Genomic DNA, 16,423 nt, shown 5'->3' on the forward strand with positions numbered 1-16,423 from the left:
TGTTGGGGTGAGGGTTCAGCTCATAAAGTATTCCATCCCATGGTGGTGGGGTGGGGGTGGGAGAGATAGGAAAATGGGGGAGGGGTGGGGGAACCCCAGATCATATTTCACCTCCCAGTGGTAAGATGCTTGAATTATACAGAGCCAGCCCCTCTGCCAAGGTGGGGGGAGGGGATGTTACATTTTTAAACTTCAGGACCACTTCTTAAGGCCAATCAAAATCTATGCCAGCTTTTAGAATGTGGAATTTGCTCTTACCATGCACCTTGACCGGTCTGTGAAGTTGTCAGTCCTGGGGTGGTCATTGGGATCCAGGATGCTTTGCTATTATGTGTCCTGGGCTGCCTCTACTGATTAAGTCAGGGTTCACAGAAGTTCCCTCCTGACTTCTCTGTCATGCTTAGTATGCCTTGTGTCCTTCTGGAAGCTTCCTCCACCTTTAAGTCTTCTCAGGAGTTGTTCCTTCTTCTTCCAACTGGTCCTTGGATACTCATCAGGGCTGCCCTTGGCCCTTTCCTCAGCAAAGAGTTGGTGGTGTGCCTCACCTTGTCCTTGACCTGCCCTGCTCTGACTTGGCTCTATTGGTGCTCTCCCCAGGGTCTTCCCTTTCTCTTCTTTTGGCTTCTTTAACCTTCTTTAAGGGTTAGTCTTTCATGCCTTTATTAAAAAAAAAAATCACTTATTTATTTGAGAGAGAGAGAATAGAGAGCACGTGTGTGTGGGTGGGGGCAAAGGGAGAGGGCAGGAGAAACTTAAGCGGATTCTGCATTGAGCTCAGAGCCTGACAAGGGGCTCAATCTCATGACCCTGAGATCACAACCTGAGCTGAAACCAAGAGTCTGACGCTTAACCAACTGTACCACCCAGGTGCCTCTCCCCCCTTTTTAATCAAAGGAATACGTGTCTAGTTTAAGAAATTAGTGCAGCCAAATACTCTTCCGATGGTGGCACAGGCAATGTAGCACCAAATGACTTTGTTAGTTTTGGAAATTTTTTCAAGTGAAGCTTTAAAAAAAAAAGTAGCTCCAAGCCCACACAGTGAGGTCTCCTGTACCTGTGTTCTTCCTGCCTGAAGGCACCTGGAGAGCCCCTGCTGGCCTGGGGTGGCTCTTTTCCTGCTGCTCCTTTTACCTCCCAGTGAGAGAGGGGATGAGGACTGGCACCCTTGCTGTGGGGGGCCCTCAGGATGGGAGGTCTTCTTGCAGAAAAAGTGTGGGTAGTCAGATTTCCCTTCCCATTTTTTCTTGTTTTTGGTTGTTTAAGGAACTTGTTAGAGAGATCTAACTTGTTAGGGATCCCTGAAGGAGAATGTTGGTTAATGACTGGGACTAGTTCTTGGTCCCCGATGAATGTCTAAGCTGTGAAAAGAAGGAAGCAATTAACCATCAATTGTTGCATGATGATTTGCTGAACACTGTCGCTAAGTTCTGAGGTGAAATGATACTGCACGGTTCCCAAAAATAACGTAAGGCAGAAGGGTAAGGAATTATGGACCACAGGAATTGTAAGTAGGTTAGAACCAATTATTTACTGTTACTGAAGCAGCTAGACCCAGGCAGTGTGTGTGTGTGAGCGCGTGTGTGCACGCTTGCGTGAAGGCAGTGGAGAGCAGGGACCCACCTGGGAGGCAGGACTTCCTGGGGGATAAATCAGAAAGGAATGTTGGCTCATAGCTGCATCTTGTTGGGACTTGCCCTCAAGGGGAACCATCTAGAACAAGGAGATGCTTCCTCTCTAGGACAAAACACCTAACAATTGGCTGCTGTGGAGGGTACAGAACCCAGGTGATTCCCTGGGGGATATCTTGGCCCTCCCTGCCCAACTTGATGGTCAATGGGCAGATACTGCAGACGCAGCTGAGAAGGTCATGGTGGTCAGGGGCATGGATCTCAAGGGTCTTGTCGCTCCACCAGGTGTGAGCCCTATAAAGCAGCGGCAGTGCCAAGCTCAGGGTGATGGAATATTAGAATGGACAGAGGAGGAAGAAGACTGTGTTATCAGCTATGCCTTAAGGTCATTTGCAGTGTTGGAGACAGCAGCCTGTTCCATTACTCCTTTTCTTAAAGTTTCCCCCAGGACTGATGAGAATCCTGGAGGAAGTGGAATCCACAGCAGGAGGGGAGCCGATTGCAATGGACACCTGGATCCCCTCTTCAGGACCCTGACATTTGTTCCCCCTGTTGCTGGGTGTATTGGCTGGAACGGTCCTCATCACATGGGCACTTTGCTTTGAGGAGCCCGTAAGCCTTTTGAAGGTAGGATCTACATCTTTGGCATCCCCTAGAGCACCATTTCCCTAAATGTACATGTGGTTCGTGATTTTTAGATGGCGCCCAGGTGACCATTATCACTGTTCATTTTTTTTTAAGATTTTATTTATTTATTTGACAGACAGAGATTACAAGTAGGCAGAGAGGCAGGCAGAGAGAGGAAGGGAAGCAGGCTCCCTGCTGAGCAGAGAGCCCGACGTGGGGCTCGATTCCAGGACTCTGGGATCACGATCTGAGCGGAAGGCAGAGGCTCCAACCCACTGAGCCACCCAGGCGCCCCATCACTATTCATTATTAATTGCTTTTAAATTTCAGGTCTTGTGTCAATTACCCAGGACTTCACAATTTGTTTTGGGCAGGTAAAAAGGCATTTTAGAAAATGAGTTGATCGCTGACCGGAACATGAAAAGATGCTCAACATTGCGCATCACTAGGGAAATGAAAATCAAACTCACAGTGAGACACTACTTCACACACCCCACGAAAAATGGCTATTCTTAAAAAAGCAAAACAAAATGAAATCCAGGCTGCAACAACGGTTGTTGAGGAGGTGGAGAAACGAAGCATTGTGCACCATGGGTGGGAATGCAGAATGGTGAAGCTGCTGTGAAAAACAGGATGGTGGGTCTTCACAAATCAAAGGTGAGGATTGCCGAATGCTCCTGCAATTCCACTTGTGAGGAGATGCACCAAAGAACTGAAAGCAGGGACTTGACCAGGTATCTGGACACCATTGTTCACAGCACATTATTCACAGTTGCTTAAAGGGGGGAAAACAACCCAGATGTCCATGGATGGATGAATGGACAACATATGTACCATGGAATATTGTTCCACCTTAAACTGGAATGAAGTTCTGACCCATGCCCTCATATGGATGAGCCTGGAAGACATGCTAAGCCAAATATGGCAGACCCAAAAGGCTGTCTGTTTGTATGGCTCTACTTACAGGAGGTATCTGGAAGAGTCAAATTCAAGGACACAAAAAGTAGATCCAAGTCCCAGAGGCTGGGGTTGGGGAGGGGAATAGGGAGTTACTCTTTAATGGGTAAACTTCCAATTTGGGAAGATGAGAAAGCTCTGGAGAGGGATGGTGGGGATGGTTGCCCAGCCATATGGACATAGTGAAAGCCACGGAACTTTGTAGTTAAAAATGATGGCAATGCTAACTTTTATGTGTATTTTACCACCATAAAAGAGTTGATATAAAAGAAAATTAAGATGATGTGGCCAAATTGAGGTGGCATGTGAAGGCCCAAGTTTGGAAAACACTGTCCCCGCCTCACCTGCAATGTGGTTACAGGTTATTTGCCTGCAAAAGAGAAGCCTTTTTCAATATTCTGAAGTTGCTTTTTCCTTTTATTCATTTCCATTTCTGGGCAAAAACCAGTCTGGTAAACAGGCAAGTAGAAAGAGAAGAATTGTGACATTTGTGGAGAATTTTTGTACTAGTGCTCTCTTTTAATTTATGTTAGTCTAACAACACTGGTGTAGGGATTCAACCCGGTTTGCAGCCTGGGAAACTGGGTCCCCCCGCCCCCCCCCACCACCCTGGGGCCAGTAAGTGGCTAGACCAGCCTTCCACACCGGGCAGCCCACCCGACTCTCTGAGCTCCTAGGGTGCACCTTTGGAACTTCGCATCTGCAGGGCATTAATTTGGAGAAACAGGAACTGGGGACCAAGTGGTGCCTAAATGATGGGAGCAAACATCCTTCACAGCACAGACACACACCAAAGCCAGAAACAACACTAGGTCTGGGCCCTTGGTTCTTCCAGTTACTCCAGTTTCAAGCCTGATGTAGTCGTGGCTTTTCCCATGAAAACAGATGCAACCCACCCTCCCTGTGGGAAACACAGAGTACAGAGGGGAAAACCCACCACTGTAACCTGCTTGTCACAGCACAGCCCAGAGATAACCACGGTTCACACTTTGGTCACTAGATTTCCCATTTTTACTGGGCATACTCACGTACGCAATGTAGCGTTAAAATACATAGTTTTATACCTCGTTTACAATGAAATATATAGTGAACATTTTCTCTTTTGCAAGTTAAAATACTTGAAACATACAGAGAAAACATAATTTATTAAGTTCTCTTGTTGGAGAAATTTAGACAGAATTTTTTTCCCAAGGAAGACTTCATTCCTTTTACAATGCATTGAGAAAAAATGGGGTGTTCTTGTCTTCTAGAGGATAGAAACTTGCCTTTTGGGAACCCTCCTACACTATTTTTTTTTTTTTAAAGATTTTATTTATTTATTTGGCAGACAGATCACAAGTAGGCAGAGAGGCAGGCAGAGAGAGAAGGGAAGAAGCAGGCTCCCTGCTGAGCAGAGAGCCCGATGTGGGGCTCGATCCCAGGACGCTGGGATCATGACCTGAGCCGAAGGCAGTGGCTTTAACCCACTGAGCCACCCAGGCGCCCCCCTCCTACACTATTTTAAAAAAAGATTTTATTTATCTATCTGACAGAGAGAGATCACAAGTAGGGGGAGAGGTTGGCAGAGAGCTTGACGTGGGACTTGATCCCAGGACCCTGAGACCATGACCTCAGCCAAAGGCAGAGGCTTAACCCGCTTAGTCATCCAGGTGCCCCCCCTCCTACACTATTGATGGAAATGCAAACTAGTGCAGCCACTCTGGAAAACAGAATAGTTTCCTCAAAAAGTCGAAAATGGAGCTACCCTATGTCCCAGCAATTGTACTATTGGGTATTTACCCCAAAGATACAAATGTAGTGATCTGAAGGGCCACATGCACCCCAATATTTATAGCAATAGTGTCCACAATAGCCAAACTATGGAAAGATCCCAGATGTACATCAACAGATGAACAGATAAAAATGTGGGGGGTGTGTGTGTGTGAATACACACATACACACAATGGAATATTATGCAGCCATCAAAAATGAAATCTCGCCATTTGCAACAATGTGGCTGGAACTAGAGGATATTATGCTAAGTGAAATAAGTCAATCAGAGAAAGACAATCATCATATGGTCTGAAGAGAGGAAAAAATGAAACAAGATGAAACTAGAGAGGGAGAGAAACCATAAGACTCTTAATCATAGGAAACAAACTGAGGGTTGCTGGAGGGGAGGGGATTGGAGGATTGGGGTAACTGGGTGATGATGGCCATTGGGGAGGGTATGTGTTGTAATGAGCACTGGATATTGTAGAAGACTGATGAATCATAGACCTGTATTCCTAACACAAATAATTCATTATGTGTTAATTAATTGAATTTAAATTAAAAAAAAAAGAAAATTGCCTTTCAACTTAGGTTTTTAACTTGCTTCTTGGGTCCATCTCATCATCAACCAAGTAATTCATTTTATTTTTCTCAATCTCTCTCCCATTTGCTTCCTCTTGTGTACAAGAGGTGTGTACACACACACACACGCACACACTTCTGATACTCAGCATCCAGTCCCTCACCTCCACTATCTGCCCTCTTGTCTGCTCTCTTTATAGATGGTCCCTTTCCTTTTGCAGATGAGGTCTTAATTGATTTTGATCAACTCTACTAAAATCTTTAGCCTCAGTTCCACGTTATGAGGAGCCTTTAATAATCTGAAGATAGAATTCAATTGTTTAAGGAAAATACTAAGAAACCCTTAGTAGAGTTAGGTATATCAAGGAATGTAGATCTTGCTCACAGTGTAGATATGGCTGACTTTTTTTTTTTAATATTTTATTTATTTGAGAGAGAGAGAGAGAGAGCAAGAGAGAGCACAAGGGGCGGGGAGAGGCAAATAGAGGGAGAAGCAGACGCCCCACTGTGCAGGGAGACTGACATGGGGCTCGATCCCAGGACTCAGGGATCATGACCTGAGCCAAAGGCAGATGCTTAACTGACTGAGCCACCCAGGCGCCCCTATGGCTGACTTTTTTTTTTTAAAGAAGTTTTTGGGAGACAGCAGGGCAGAGGAAAGTAGTTGGTACTTGAAGAAAATGTTAGGGACCATGATGAAAATCTATTCGCTATTTCAAGGCAGCTAATCTCTGGGGACACTGGAGTGACAGCCTTTATGGGTTATGAAACTCGCATGACAAAATACTGCATATTCAAGTGCCCGTTAACAGTAACTTTGTAGAGTGAGGCCGATGCCAACCAGTGAGAAAGTGGTGCCCAAAGACAGTGTTAATTCTGGAGTCCTGGAGACCAGGAAGTGCTCTTCCATCACACGGCCATCTGAAAGAGAGGCACACTTGGTCATTAAAGGAAATCCCTCCAGCAGACCAGCCAAAAATCAGTTGGGATTCAATATTTGATGAGTAAGAGTATGCTTACGGGATCAAGAGTACTGATCACACGAAATTCAGACTCCCCTGAAAAAAATCTCTTTCAGCAGAAGTCGCCATGGGCCTACTGTTCACTTGGGTTTCCCCTGGACACATGCTCTCACACCTGGAAACTTAGCCCAGCTGGTGACACCTTCGATGGCAGGGGTGCCACAGGACTTGCTCAGGTGTCAACGAGAAGTAGACAGCACATTTTGGGGCCCCAAGTTCCAGGAAGAAAATATGGCCTCCACCCCTGCAGTCATCCCATTCATACTTACCAAATGCCAATCCTGGGCCTGACAGCCAGGAGGCGAGTGGAAAAGCCACAGTCCCCGTGTGGGTCAGGGCTCCCATCTTGCACTCAAGAGAATCATTTGCTTTCATTTAGTATCTGGACTCGACCCTGGGCAGTGGCTAACATCCCCAGGGACAGAACACTGAGAGGCCTCTGCACTTGGGGAGGACCTAGAAATCTGGCTCAGGGTGGGGTGGATCCCTGCCCTTCTTGCTACTGTTTTCCTCAAATCAATAAGCATCCACAAGGTGACAAGGTCGAGATCCCTTGAGGATCCATAAGGAAGCTTCTGAGGACCGAGAGGGGGCGGTCGAGCCTCTGGTGGAATTTAAGAGCAGGAGTTGGGAGTTGTCCACGGGGAGCTTATCTGGGTCACCCTGCCCAAAGGAAAGGAGCGCCCAAGAGCACCTCTTGGTGTTTAGGAGGCCAGCCCTTTTCTTGTTTGTTTTCCTTAGAAGTTCACACACTGTAACGTGTCAAATAGCCTTGACATAACTCTCCACCTGGAAGGTGACATTTCTGAGGCAGTAAATCTGAGGGACGCCAGCGAGACCCGTGTCCCCCCCTCCCTCCAATCTGGAGCTCTGCGATGCTTTTACAAGCAGCCCTTCAGGGGCCAGGACCTAGCAAGCTGTGGGGTAAGAGAACAGAGCCCCTTCACCAAGTGGCCCCAGGCAACTAACTAACTTGAAAGGACAGAAGAGGGGACAATGGCTTACCACAGCCCGGTAGGAATGTCTGCCGAAAGCAGTGAAGCCGGCCACGCCAGCATTTACACATGGAACATCTCTTGGGCAGCCAGGTGTCATGGGGCACCGACTCACAGTTCCTGGGAAGGAACAGAGAAGGCGATGCATTCGGGTTTTTAACTCCCTTCTCTTTTCCTCTCCGCGCCCCCTTCCACCTCCGCCACCCCCCGCCACCCCCTCAGTGGCTTACTCTTTCCGGGAATCATGCTCACAGTTGCGGCCATAGAAGGACGGTGGGCAGGCACAGAAGGACCCCAGCATGCAGGTGCCCCCATTCAGACAGCAAGTTCTGTTTAACTCCTTACCTGAAATGTAAAAAGAGGTGGCTGAGGGGCGGTGGGGGACTGAAAAGCTAAGCCCCTGGGAGCAAAGGTTAATAAAGGGCTAAGAGCTTGGGCTCCCCAGTGATCGGAGATGTCTTAAGTGCTGTGAACTGCACAGAACAGCACTCTTGCTTTTTAGTGGAGCCTCTGAGCAGAGAAAGCTTTTTCAGGCTCAGGCCAGGGGTGGTTCCCAGAGCCCGGGGAATCAGGAGGGAAACTGCGTGCGTCCCAGGGAGAGGTCAAATACACACTGCTGGTCTAGGCTCCAGGGCCAAGCCCAGTCCAACCATCTGCCCAGCTCCCGAATCAGCTTGCCAACCAGGAGAAAATGCATCAGAGAGGAAACAGAAAGGAGCAGGATGGTCATAGCACGAGGTAGACCTAAGGGAGTTGGGTCTTACTATCCTGGATGCCTAAGGTCGGCACAAACTGGGAAGACCGGTGACGAACCGCAGGCTCCTCCCGGGACAGACCGCTGGCATCTCTTAAGGGCGGCTCTCTCCTTGCAAGTTCACGGTGGCCCAACCCTTAATGACAAAAATCAACGGGTGGGTTCAGGATTTCAGGCCCGGTGAAAATTGCTGCTGATCAAAATAACAAAAAGTCTCTCACCAGCAACTAATTCCAGTTCAAACGCTTTGGAAATGGCCATGATCAGAATCACACTGGGAAGATGAAATCAGACACCCGTTAGACAAACAAGGCAAATAAAACCCTTTGCCTTAACAGAATTAACACCTGGGTCTTCCCAGCACAAGGACAAGACCACTGACCACTAGGGAGAAATTGTAGAGCCCTACCTTTCTTTCTTCTTCCTTTCTTTTCAAATGGTTAACTCATGAAACATCAAGAGCAATGACGGAACTAAAAATCACCTAAAAGCTAATTTTTTTTCAATGTTTCATGATTTCTTAGGCTCTGTCCTCCTAGAGCCATAATTTTAAGTCGGCGTACATCTTCTAGCTTCGATTTCACAGAACACGTATTCTCCTGCACTTGGATTTCATATAAGAATTTTGAAATGACCACATGACTGTCTCTATAATCAGTGAATCACATTTTACAAACTATTTCAAATAAACCAGTCGTTTAAAAGATTTTCAGGTTAAAACAAATCCTCCCATGACTCTTCACGGTTTTGCAAATACTGAATCTATGCCTTCAGACTTCTCAGAAGCAGATTTTTAATCTGGTTGTTGATATCGACCTTTTCTTAACCCAAGAGAGGAAAACGCTAATCATCTCCCGGGCAGCGCATTAACCCGACTGAAAATGTTAAAAGCTGGATGGAACTCTTTTTTTAAAAAGTGTGAAGTTCCGGTTCTTTCGGGAGAAAACAGCATCCCTGTTGGCAGCCCTTTTTAAGTTTGGGCAAGATGAAGCCAAAGGACAGAGAGGGGTAGAACATTATTTCTGCAGGTGGCAAGCTCTAGTCATCAGAAGCTCACGTTCAAGATGGGTTCATACCTGCAGGAGAAGCGCCCCATCTTTCCGCCGTCCATAGCTCCTAACAAGTCAGGGGGAAAAGAAGGTCAGCATGGCTTTCATTCATGGTCGTTGCTAGAACACCCAAAGCAAAACATTAATTTCCTGAAGTGAAAATGGGAATTTAGAAAGAAGAGTATCTCCGATGAGAGATATGCTTTCCCCAAAAGGTCTTAGGAGGAGCGGGAGCCAGAATGTCTGGGAGACTGGGGGCTCATCACCGAGCTGGTCCTAAGGAATGCTTTGAGCTTAGCTGGGGAGCCAGCCCGGCTGGGGCCTCTCCTTCCTCACCAACCAGGCGGGCAGTGGGGAGGGCCCGCAAGTGGGCGGGGAGGGCCCGCAGGTGGGCGCGGAGGCGGAGACCCACGCCCATCACCGTGCAGAGCCTCTGCTGGGCTGAGGTGAGGGCGGTGAAGCCCTGGGACAAAGTGGGGTGGAAAAGGCGGGGTCTTGTTAAACTGGTTAACTAGCCGTGATGTCTCTATCATTAGTTGCCTCCTTAAAAAAAAAAAAAAAATCGGATTTACTCTTAAAAAAAAAAAAAAAAAAAGCTTGGGGTGCCTGGGTGGCTCAATCGTTAAGCGTCCGGTGTTCCCAGGTCCTGGGATTGAGCCCCGCATCAGGCTCCCTGCTCAGTGGGAGGCGTGCTTCTCCCTCTCCCACTAAATAAAATCTTAAATTGAAAAAAAAAAAAAAAAAAAGCAAATCAATTGTTCTGTGCAGTTGGTAACTCCAGACTGGAGGAGTGGTGGAAAGTGATTGCTTTTCTTTCTTTCTTTCTTTTTTTTTTTTTTAAAGGATTTTATTTATTTATTTGTGAGAAGGAGAGAGAGCGAGTGAGCAGGAGCGGGGGAGGGGCGGAGGGAGAGGGAGAAGCAGGCTCCCCACCAAGCAGAGAGCCCAATACCGACTTGATCCCAGAACCCTGGGATGATGACTGAAGCCAAAGGCAGATGCTTTACCCACTGAGCCACCCAGGCGCCCTGAAAGTGATTGCTTTAATCAGGAAATCCTCAACACCACTGATGGGTCTCATCTCAAGGAGTTTGGTATTTTATTGCCAAGTTTTATTTGAAATTTCCTTTCATCTTTGTTTTTCCCTAAAAAGGTGTGTTGAGCCCAGCGCTCGGCCCTGGGTGTCCTCAGTTGGCTGAGCTGGGTGTGTCTCCACCAGTGGGAGGAGAAAGACTAGGAAGCCCTCTGGGGGGTAAGTTCAGGGTCGTCAGGGGGCCCTGGGGGTTCTTGAACCCCTGTGAGTGAGTGTAAATTCCGAGCGGGGTGAATTCCAAGTGGAGTCTCCGCCTGACTCCCCAAGACACCGGAATTACCCCCTGATTCCGGGTCCTGTGTTACCCCACAAGTGTTATTTGGTTGTTCCTAGGAGCCCCGCCCCCCCGGATGCCGCTGGAGAGGCGCGTCCCTGAGGGGAGTCCCCACGGAGCGTCTCGGTGCTCCAGATGACCTAATTCGCCCAAGTCATGAGTAGTTCGAGGTATCACTTAATTCTAATTTCTAAAGGAAAAGCCTGGTGTTTACCCAATGCTGCCGGGCACACGGGTGTGAGGCTTTTCTGTGCTTTCACCCATCTCTGTCCATTGAGGTCATGCCGTGGCAGAAAGGAACGGGCAGCATCTGGCCATTTCAGCGTCAGTGTCCCCTGTGTGCAGGCCACGGGTCACAGGTGCTGAGAGGAGCCCTCGATGGCTTCCGCACCTGCTTCTTGGGGGAATTAAATTAAAAATAATTTTTCTGGGAAGTAGGGCCTCATCAGAGCATTGGTAGGGTGCATCCCATTTACTTTACTCTAGCAGCAGCCTGCTGCTGGGTTCCTGCTGAGCTTCAGCTCCTGCTGTGGCCTTTTGACTTGTTAAAGTCTTCAGGTAGCGTGCTGATTTGCATCGGGAACCGGGAGCTTAGCTGGAAGTTCTGGAAGCTGGATGTGGGGGAGGGCAGTGCATAGGAGAAGGCTAACCACCTAGCCCCAGCAACTGCAAAGAAACAGAGCGCGAAGAAAGTACAGTATAAGCATGCCTGCTGTTACCATGCTCTGCTGCATTGCCCTCTCCAGATACTGCTCCTTTTTTTTTTGGCGCAGATTGAAGGTCTGGGGCAATCCTGTGTTGGCCAGTGGTTCCCTTGTCTTTCTCCCTCTCCTCGAGCCTCCCTGTTCCCCAAGATTCAACAATATTGAAATTAGGTCAGTTAATAACCCTACGTCAGCCTCTAAGTGTTCCAGGGAAAGGAAGAGTCACATGTCTTAACCTTTAAGTCAAAAGCTAGAAATGACGAAGCTTAGCGAGGAAGGCACGTCCAAAGCAGAGACAGGCTGTGAGTGAAGCCTTCTGTGTCAAACAGTTAGCCAAGCTGTGAATGCAAAAGCAAAGTTCTTGAAGGAACTGAAAAGTGGGATGCCAGGGGACACACAATGATAAGAAAGTCAAAAAGCCTTATTTGCTGAGAGGGAGAAAGTTTCTCCAGCCAGCAAATTCCTGGCACTTGAATTGCGCCGTTGAAGGGTGAACACGTCCGAATCATTTTCCAAGAAGGGTGCACCGGTCTCTACATACCACCGCCCCCCCCACTTCTCTCCCCCACCCCACATCCCTCTCCTAACCAGCTGGCTGCAAAAAGCATCGTAATTTTTGCTAATTCTGTATATAGAAATAGTATGTCCTTATTTGGATTTACACTGTTGCCCGGGCTTTATTGGATGTTGTATTTCTCTCTCCATGAGCTGGCATGAAAGAGTGCTTAGGGGGAACCTGAACTGGCTTCTTTTTTGTCATTTGCTCTGGGAAGCCCTTCCCCGGCTTCCGGTTAGCCCAGAGCCGGGTCCTGGCGCCCGCTGCTGGAGTTCACCTTATCTTATCAACACTGTATTGCAAACTGCTTGTTTTCCGGAATTTTGCCAACCCTTCCCCCTATGCCTTCTCCCCCAGACTAGGAGGTCCAGAAACCTGGTGTGCCAGATTTTGAGCTTCCTCCGCCTCCCGTGCTGTGTCTGCTGGTACTCCAACTGCCCCATCCCTGGCTGACAGAAATGTCGTCTTTAGCCTCCATTTCTCCAAGGCGGGGCGGGGGCAGGACAAAGGCAAGGACTTTGAGAGGCACCATAGGAAAACAACTTGCTTCCCCTATCCAGAGCCAGGAAATACAACAAAGAATGCCCCTCCCCCCAAACAATAAAGGAGAAAAAAAGAAATCCCAAGTGCTCCAAAGCTCCCTGATTCTGGGCATCTACTTCAGAAGAACTCACCCTAGAGAAGACAAGGTAACCTTGACACACTTACTGGAAAAGTCTCATTGAGACTTTTAGACGTGGCTATGGTTTAGAATTCTTTCCCACCAGAACTTTTCCTCTAATTGTATTCAACAAATATTTACTGACTGGCTACTCTGATTAACCCCTTTACTCTGGCTACTCTGGGCTGAGCACAGTGGGGGAGAGAGGGTTCTGTGAGACCACTCCCTCCTGCCCTAAGATGAGCCCAGAAATCTATGCCCAGTGCCCTTTTACTTTTATCAAAACTCTGCTGATGGGGAGGGAGCGGTCACTTCCGGAGGGCCCACTGACCAAGTCCTGGCTCCAGCAGAGAGCTGGTTTTCACAAGACCTGGAAAACCTCATTTAAAAGTGCTCCTTAAGTGGATTTTGTATGGGATTGCATCCGGGCATTCTTCACAGCTCTTGATGGTTTTGAAATGGATTCAGAGCAAGTGGAAGTTCAAGGCTGAAATGCAAATCCCAAGTGGTATCAGAAATCAATTACAGTGAGGCTTCCTGTATGCAGAGGGCCCCGGGAAACTTTGAAGCTATGCCCCACCCTAGAGAGGCCTGAGCCAGGCTGCCCTTCCGAGTTATGCCACCATGATAATCCCTGGATGTTGCGTTGACCCACTCACCTTTGTGAGAATTTGTTACCCAGCAATATAGAACTAATGCAAACACTTTGGAACTTTTTTTTTTTAATTGGAGTATGTCATGCACTCATAAAAATGTACACATAACAAGGGTTGTAGCTTAAAAATTATTCCGAAGTACCACATAACCACCACCCAGGTCAAGAATAAGAATATTGGGGTGCCTGGGTGGCTCAGTCGTTAAGCGTCTGCTTTGGGCTCAGGTCATGATCCCAGGGTCCTGGGATGGAGCCCTGCATGGGGCTCCCTGCTCAGCGGGAAGCCTGCTTCTCCCTCTCCCACTCCCCGCTGCTTGTCTTCCCTCTCTCGCTGTGTCTTCTAACAAATAAATAAATTAAATTTTAAAAAACCCTCTTAAAAAGAAAAAGAATAAGAATATTGATACAACCCCAGAAGTCCACCTCTCACTTCCCCAAGCTAACTACTTTTCTTATTTCTAATGCCATAGTCTGGTTTCTCCATGGTTTGGAACTTTATCTAACCCCAAGTGTGTGTGTGTGTGTGTGTGTATCTGCTTCTCTCTGCTCAACGTTATGCTGGGGGGAGCCATCCATGTTGTTTGTAGAAATTTGCTCCTCTTCACGGCTCTGTGGTGCCCATTGCATTGAATCTACCCAAAGACTCAGCACCACTTTATTGGGAAAGATCATTCTTACGTCGCTGCTCTACAATGCCCTTTTTCATCAAGAATCATTTGTTCATAGGGTGTGAGGTTTTTTTTTTTTTAATATCTCATTCTGTTGCCTTATTCTGTTTGATTAACCCCTTTGTCTCTTCTTGTAGAACACACACACACACTACTCACCAACAACATGATTCTACATGTAGACAATCCAAAGGACTCTAGAGATAAACTGGGACTTGAGGAGTGTTCTGAGCTTAACTGGTGTTGTCCTGAAATTTATAAGTCCTAATCCCTAGAACCTCAGAAATGACTGTTGGAGATAGGGCCTTCGATGAGGTAGTTAAGGTAAAATGAGCTCATGTGGGTGGACACATGATGGATGTCCTCGTTAAGGAGAGGAGATGAAGACTAAGCTTTGTGCATGCACAGGGAAGACCATGTGATGACCCAGGGAGAAGATGCCCACCTGTAAGCCAAGAAGAGAGGACGCGGAAGAAACCAAACCTGCTGACACCTTGATCTTGAACCTCTGGCCTCCCGAACTGTAAGAAAAGAAATGTCTGTCGTTGAAGCCCCTAGGTCTGTGGTATTTGCTATGCAGCACTAGCCAACTTACATAGCAAGTAAATTTCACAAGGGTACTGGAAGCAAGGTCAACCATGAGAGAAGTCTGGCACCTGGAAGAGGGCCCCCCACTCGACCGTGCCAGCAACTTGATCTTGGACTTCCAGCTTCCAGAGCCATGAGAATATAACCCACCCCGTGCACAGTACCTTATTATAGCATCCCGAATGGATGGAGAGAGTATGTGAGCAGGCACACTGCTGGTGAATCTGACTGTGTAAGGCCACAGGGGAATTAATTGGAAAGACCGCATGGAACACTGAGCAGACTAGCTAGTCCAGAACTGGATCCCTCCAGCTAGAGCAAGCCTACAGTGAATCCAAGATTTTAATAACAGGGGAAAAAAAGTGCCATTTATTTTCCATCTCAGTTTCTGGGTATGTATTTCTCCTTATCCGCTCATGAAAATCACCAGGTCGGAGATCCACTGTCTTATTTCATCTCTAGATAAGTCGTTCAGGGTTTCCTGAGCGCATTTTCCCCAGAGCTCTATACAGGCGCAGGGTTTGTTTGACAAAGATTTGTCACTGATGTGCACTTCGTTTATGAAGCATTTTTTGGTGGGTGCTCCTTGTGTCCATGTTCCAGGCCACACTGTGCCAGACTGATGCCAACACCCAAGGCCATGCTTCTTGGAGTTTCTCAACAAATATGTTGAAGGGAGGTAGAAGGAGGAAGGTGAGTGCATACCCCTGGGCACATTTAATTTGCTTTAAAGAAGTTACTAAGCCTCAGCTTCATTGTCCTGCATTATCCTCCCACAATGGGAATATGACCACCTGCCCCACAAGAGATGCTCTACTACAAACTTCTTTTTTTTTTTTAAATGGCGAATTTTTTGTTGTGTGTATGTGTGTGTGTTTTAAGATTATATTTATTTATTTGACAGAGACAGAGAGAGAAGGAATATAAACAGGGAGAGTGGGAGTGGGAGAGGGAGAAGCAGGCTTCCCGCTGAGCAGGGAGCCTGATGCAGGTCTCTATCCCAGGACCCTGGGATCATGACCTGAGCCTTAGGCAGACGCTGAATGACTGAGCCATCCGGGTACCCCAAGATGCTCTACTACATACTTCTTATATTTGATAAGATATCTTATCATTAGATAAAGATTAGATAAACATTTACATAGTTCTAGCACATTTAGGCATTTGACAAATGTCACTGACTTTTTATACATCTTTTTCCCTCCTGAAGCAGGTCAAGCAATGCTCATTCATTCATTTGTTACTCTTACCATGTGCCAGGCAACGGGCTTGGGATGATCACCAAGATTTGAAGGAACTAGGCTTCCTATCCTCAGACCCTTACAATCAAGAGGAAATAGACATGTAATAAGTGCGTTTCATCAGTGTTAGTGGGTCTGTGCACATGATGGCCCAGCAGCAAAAGAAGGAAGGGGTCACTTTCTCAGAGGCGGGGAGTCCGAGCGGGAAACAGGTACAAAAGCTGGACTGGGCCTGGCTGAAGGAGGGAACAGGAAGGGGTGTGGTTGAACTGGAGAAGTGTAATAGGGCAGGCTGGTGGCCCTTGAGACCTGGAGGCCAGCAGGGAGCGGGCCCTGGGGGGCGGGTCCTAGAGACCCAGCACACCAAGAATTTTGCCTTTTAAAGTAGCACTATGAAGAATCCAGCAGGAGACCTGGGCAGGTCTGCGTGTTTGGGCGCTCTCTTTGGCATCAGAGGGACATAATGCTGGAGGTAACTGTTTTGTTTTTTTTTTTTAAGGATTTTATTTATTTATTTGACAGAGATCACAAGTGGGCAGAGAGGCAGGCAGAGAGAGAGAGAAGGGGAAAGCAGGCTCCCCGCTGAGCAGAGAGCCGGATTCGGGGCTTGATCCCAG

The 16,423-nt window shown here is 47.5% G+C and overlaps 1 protein-coding gene across 1 annotated transcript; it reads right to left on the bottom strand.

The window, feature by feature from the left end:
- Window positions 1-6,351: 6,351 nt before the first annotated feature.
- CRIPTO (cripto, EGF-CFC family member) lies at window positions 6,352-9,428 on the bottom strand (the record flags this gene model as incomplete). Its single annotated transcript, XM_080815097.1, has 6 exons — window positions 6,352-6,467; window positions 7,574-7,683; window positions 7,794-7,908; window positions 8,328-8,453; window positions 8,539-8,591; window positions 9,394-9,428. 6 exons carry the CDS (start codon window positions 9,426-9,428, stop codon window positions 6,352-6,354), a joined length of 555 nt encoding a protein of 184 aa, XP_080671223.1.
- Window positions 9,429-16,423: the final 6,995 nt, after the last annotated feature.

The sequence above is a fragment of the Martes martes genome (genome assembly GCF_963455335.1).
Source record: "Martes martes genome assembly, chromosome: 1".
In the NCBI taxonomy this organism is placed as follows: Eukaryota; Metazoa; Chordata; class Mammalia; order Carnivora; family Mustelidae; genus Martes; species Martes martes.